Below are 6,000 nucleotides of genomic sequence, written 5' to 3'. Positions count from 1 at the left end.
ACCCAAAATTAAAACTAAATACTTTCGAGCTATTTTCAGTCTTCGCGCTATGCATCCGCATAAAACGTCTGAATGTCTAAATAACCATGTAAATATTTGGTGAATTAGACTCTCGTGTTTATTTATGGAGAGTCCCGGAGGAAGATTAATAACGGAAAGAAAGCTCCGGTGCTTATCTGTCTGCTAGAAACATGACTTTATTTTACTAAACCCCTTTTCTTAAACACAGTCTACTTGGAGTCCGCCTGCTAATAAAAAACAATAGTGCAATATATCGCCACAGCAAACAGGGTAACTGAAAATAAACCAACCTCGAATATTGGTTAATGAGAAAGATCTGAGCTTTTCAAATATACATATACATTTGTAAGAAATCTCGTTTACTTAAGATTTTCTAGACGGACACTATAAATGTTGGAGAGACATGCGACGTTTGTATTAAAATTTCCACAAGCAGAGCCATGGGGTAGCGGATCCATTATTGTATTGGATACCTTTTGTCCTAGTGGCAAGATTCAACTTTTTTTCTGAAACATATATAGAATTTCTGCAAAGCAAACCTAGGCCTTTTTAACGTTTCACGGATCCCACAATATTCCATTTTTACAATGCCCAGCCACTTCTAAATGAAACAACTGAGATATACAAGTATAATACTTTTAATTTCAAAATAAAGTAAACTTGTGGCTGGGGCATGGGCATATATCAAAAATGTGCAGCGTGTCAATTTCTTAATTTATTTCGCACAATAGATTGGACCCTCTCCAGGAGGGGCCTCTCACGTTAATTTACTGAGATACCAATCCATAGTGCACAATTGTGTAATAGAACTCGTTTCAGATACGCCCAGCTATACGAATCACACCGAAAACAAAATCAAACAAAACGTACAAAGCGAACGGAAATTAAGGGAAAGTAGAAGGTAAGGAAGGGTGCTGGAGAGGCATTCAGCCAACATCAGCAGCCAGGCACCGAAATATTCATGAACACAACAGCCTTATAAATAAATTGGAGCCCCAAACAGCTTCTCAGCCATACCCCATGCTCTGCTCTGCTCTGCATCTACTAGTAGTGATGATGGTGCCACCAAAGTGACACCCAAGTGGCTTTGGAGCGGCGTGAAAAACTTGAAAATATGCTAACAAAATGCAAGAGAGCTACCCACACTGCAGCTGTCCCCGATTGGGAGGCATTAGGGTTTGATGGTTCTTCGATTTCGTGGAATTAGCAATGAGGCAAGAACTACAACAGGAGTGAAAACGGAAAATGGAGCTCTGCCTCCTCCTTTTAATGCTTATTTGTAAAGAACGAACTTTTAACATCGGCGGTGCAGAGGTCTGGGTATATATGGTGAAGGTGCAGGTAAAAGATAAGTACCGAGTGCATCATGCAGGAGCCGTCAAAGTGCAGCTCCTGAATTATTTTCCAGCAGGAGCAGGAGCAGAACTAGAAACAACAGCAAATGGAGGAGGATTGGAATACTCGTAAATATGTCAGAATAAAACAGAAGAGATGCTGATGAGGAATTATTTTCCTTTCACTTGTACTTCTCCCCACAAGAAATTGTGGGGACCTGGTGAAAATTGTGTCAGATTTCCATGAAAAATTGATTACAAGCCAGAGCTCTGAGGACATACTCTTGTCTCAAATTGAATCAGAACTAAAGTGTTAAATCTATTCTGATTAATCTGAGCAGTAGAGACTTTGAAATACTTTTGCTGAAATCACGGTTAAATGCAATTTGCTAAACTTGCACGTAGTATCCTCCAGCTTCAGGTCGGGCGAGGATAGAGTTGGCGACAAAAAGCCATGATATACATTATTTCATGAATCAATTACAACTAATTCCATAGACCACTTGGGATTCAATTGAATTCACTTGACAGCCCAGATCCCAGACAGCACACAGTCGGCACACAAGGGATCCAGTCATCAGTTCAGGCCTTCGTCCGTGTGTGTTCCCAAAATGGTTCGTCGTTCATATACATAGATACATACATTCGCTTATGTGTCGATTTAGGCTAATGCATAATTGATTCTAATGCCTTGGCAAGCCAATTCCACTTTTGATAATCATAAGGCCAAGTAAAGGAGAGCAGTCTTAGACAGCCTTCCTCGCATCTTTGGCGTATTACCACTTTAATTCTGGCAGTAATGCTCGGAGTGAGAACCGAAAGTGGAAAATTCATTCATTCATTAAAATAAATAAATAAATAAAATTATTTATTTAATTTTCTATTAAATAATATTTATGTACAGTCCCAGACTACAGTTACTCTTGGAGTCAACGGTGGTACCCATTGCATGATTCGAGATTTGGATAGTCTTTTTCCCTGTTTAGAAATGTTCCCCACATAGAGTTGTGGAACAATGGACTTCCGATTAATGACCATTTCCAATGTTCGTATCTAGACATCTTGACAACGTTTTATATACGGGAACACCATCGAAACTGAATCATTTATCCACGGATGTTATATAAGTACAAAGGGCTTGACTAATCGACAATACTATTTAAGTGACTGCAAATCAAAAATCTACACATTTTACAATATGAAGCAGATGTTACCTGTGCTCTTTCTCGGTGAGTTGGACATCAGATACCAAGTGGATGACTACTAAATATCACTACGTCAAAAGTTTTGCTTGCCCCGTCAAAGATCTTTGGAATAGATAATTGCGATAGTCGTTGCAAGTTAGTGGAATACCAAAAGGCCCTCGAAAGTGCCGTAGCCGTGCATACAGCCCAAAATAAGGTTCTAAGCACGGTTCCTGCAAAGCTGGTATTGTTGACTTGTAGATTGGCAGATATTCTAGGCGATTGGCGTGAGCCAAGTATCGATTTTCCACAAGAGGGGACCAATGCTGATCGAGGGCTTCGATATCTACCCAAAATTGGAGAGAAAGAACTGTTATCTCTTTCTATGGGGATTCGCGATACCTTAATGGAAGCTGATCCGTCATTGCAAAGGCCGGAATTCAAAGAGATGGAAACCCTGCTCAGTGATATCATCCCTGTACCCAAAGAACCCGAAGTCGACCCCGACATCTTTGCCAATGCCATCAACTCCCAGTGCGGCCAAATGTGTGTTGGTAATGGGATCAAGTGCTAGTGAATAAGATCAGCTGCTAAGTTGCTCAATTGGTTTCATTTTTACTCAGTCACTCATTTTTCTCAACCCATTCAAAGATAACATCTCGTAGTTTTACTATACAAAAAGAATATTCAATAGCCTGGCTAAATTGGATTCACATTTATGTATGGTAAACCTAAAAAAGTTGGGTTCGCTTTACATTAGATATACTTCCGATCCACTTCGCCTTCTTGTTAAGTAGATATTAGATATGTTATATTCAATTGTATGGTATCTATGAAGTTGTACAGCTTAACAATCGCCAATCGCCAGGCACATGATTTTTTGAGTCAGTTTGTTATAGCTTTATCTCGACACGGCTTTTAAAAGAATTGAACGGCTTTGGAATTAAATCCCTTAGCCATGGATGGACTTGACTAATCGACAACACCATAAATTATTTGTGGTCCGATTAGCAATAGCAATCTCACCTTCGTATTCGCTTCTCTAGGAAAATTACAAAACTAGTACATATGTTGATGTGCAACACTTTTAATCGGAAATCGGAATTGTAATCATCAACAAGTGAAGCCAGTCAGCCATCGATTATTATGCTGCCACAATATCATTCACCGATAGGAATGCCCCCAACTTTTAATGGAGCTCCATTAAAATAAGGCATTCACGAACAATTGGGGGTGTAAAAGGAAGTATTATAGGGATAAATAATTGGAGATATGAAAAAATATATTACTATAGCTAGGGGACTATCTTAAGCAGCCTTTTCATTGCCTATTTTTAGACCTTATGCCCATCATAATCCATAAGAGCCACACGACTCCCTAGCTTGTTATTTTTAAGGGTATACCTTCATAAACAGTTGGCTTAGGTCAACAATAGTCGAAATTTGAAATTGTAAATGTTTGCACTCAGTTTCCTAGAAGCCAGACTCGAGGGCAGGCAGGGAGGGAGCCACGTAAAGGTGTGTTATTAGTCTCGGGAAGGGGGTAGTTAGGGGATTCTGCAGCCGGGGGCCATGCCATTTGTCGCTATGTTTAACTAAAACTTCGAGCTATTGTGCAAATAGCAAAAGGATTCGCCATCATACAGAGTCCCTAGTCGTAGCCGTCGCTAAAAGCGGATTACAATCACAAGCTATAATTAATTAATTATTTACCAGCAGCTTAGATTGGCGAATGCAGATCTACCCGCACACAAATATGGAGATGTGTCTGCCACCATCCTCCCGACTTAAGCTTCCACTTTTCCATCACCACTCCTCCAATGAAAATAGTTATTCCAAAGTTAAGTGCCTAATATATAGGGGACTGGTGGCTCTCCAGAAAGGGGAAGTTTAATTGGTGGGGGTAGCGGATAGCCTCTGCACCCAATGCCGGATAATTATTGTGAAAATCATCTCGACAGAGTCGTCCAATATTTTACTCATATCGGCGGGTTAGGACGTTGCTATTCAAGACTCCACTGAAATGGGGGGAGTAACATATAAATTCAACTCCATTTGCTTTTCTATAATATCTTTCATTACCTCAATATGCAAAACCTAGAATGGAGTCCCTGGTCCCAGGCCTTGGACTATACCATAAACTTTTTTCGAAACTTTCTCAGACAGACTTTGCTGTAGGAAAATCGTTTAACGATTTAGAGTGCTGTGAACTCAGAAGAAAAGCTTACATTCGATAATTACATTGGGAAAAGTCCATTTCACAGATGACGAGGCCAAAGTGTGCACCAGGCTACCCACAGGGAATTCGTTAACTTCATGTGTTTTTGATAACCAATTTCAAATGTCGAAGTATCGATTAGCATAATTACATATATTGCAAGCTTTACAGAGAGCCTGGACCGTAAAGGGGGCCAGAACGTTTCAGAAAGCTAACACCTTGATTGTAAGGAAAGCAAATTCGTTTAGAGTTTATTAGGAGGACAAATTTGGTTTTTGTTATGCCAAGCACGAAACGCAGAATGCACATGCATAAATATCCTTTGACGAAAGCAAAAAGAAGAGCAGACACACAGATAAAACCATTATAGACGCACGTCGCACACCAAAAGAGGAAGTGAAGGAAGTGCTGCAGCGGATCTGCGGCCCATACATTCATATTTGTATAAGTACATACATATGTACATACATATATGCCCTGAGAACTCACTGTTTGGGGTAATTAAGAGCGATTACAGCTCATTAAATGATAAAAGGACTCTGTGCACGCAGGATTCTATTCCCCAGCGCCCCATCATTAAAATGATAAACATGCACGCGATTTCCTAGCCATGTCCTTGCCGCAAGCGGCTTGCAATTGTGGCCAATGCAGCAACAGGAGCTGCAGGAACAGCATGAACAGGAAAAGCAGCAGTAGTCTTTATTCCTTGGCTACCTTCCAAGTTCCAGCAACAATTTGGAAGCAGCCACCAAAGCTGTTACCCTTTCTGCCTCGGGACCTGGTGTCGGGTTTTTCTCCGACCGCAATCCCGCACAAATTGTTTTTTTACACATGTGCTCCCAAGTAGAGCCAAAAAAAATTGCATGATATTTTATTAGGGAGCTCTTTTCTTGAAGCTCAGCGAAAGTGTACCCTGTCAAAGGATATTATGCAACGAAACTATAGTAGTTGGCACAAACAGAAACGCCGAAAAAAGCTGGCAAAAGTCTGAGCGCAGCGACACAAAGGTGTTCTTGGTGTTCTTGACCACCACTTAAATGCATCAAAAACTTCCCACAAAACCAAAAACAACAAACGCCATTGTCGAGGACCTGGACATGGCATCTTAAAAACTACAATGGCTTAAGTCATATGGTGTGCTGGATCTGTGTTCACTGCAATGGCAGCGACTCTATATTTACATATACCCGATAATCTGTCATTATGGCTCCTCTCCGCCGGAGGGCGCACACATTGTACTACGA

The 6,000-nt window shown here is 40.6% G+C and overlaps 1 protein-coding gene across 1 annotated transcript; it reads left to right on the top strand.

Annotated features, from left to right (window-relative positions):
* Nucleotides 1-2,485: 2,485 nt before the first annotated feature.
* Nucleotides 2,486-3,423, top strand: LOC108150833. The gene is made up of 2 exons (XM_017279140.2): nt 2,486-2,584; nt 2,641-3,423. The coding sequence occupies exons 1-2, from the start codon at nt 2,554-2,556 to the stop codon at nt 3,111-3,113; spliced, it is 504 nt and encodes a 167-aa protein (XP_017134629.2). The 5' UTR covers nt 2,486-2,553; the 3' UTR covers nt 3,114-3,423.
* Nucleotides 3,424-6,000: the final 2,577 nt, after the last annotated feature.

The sequence above is a fragment of the Drosophila miranda genome, chromosome XR, assembly GCF_003369915.1.
Source record: "Drosophila miranda strain MSH22 chromosome XR, D.miranda_PacBio2.1, whole genome shotgun sequence".
Lineage (NCBI taxonomy): Eukaryota > Metazoa > Arthropoda > Insecta > Diptera > Drosophilidae > Drosophila > Drosophila miranda.
Note: the sequence above shows the minus strand (reverse complement) of the source record. Positions and strands in the feature narration are given on the sequence as shown.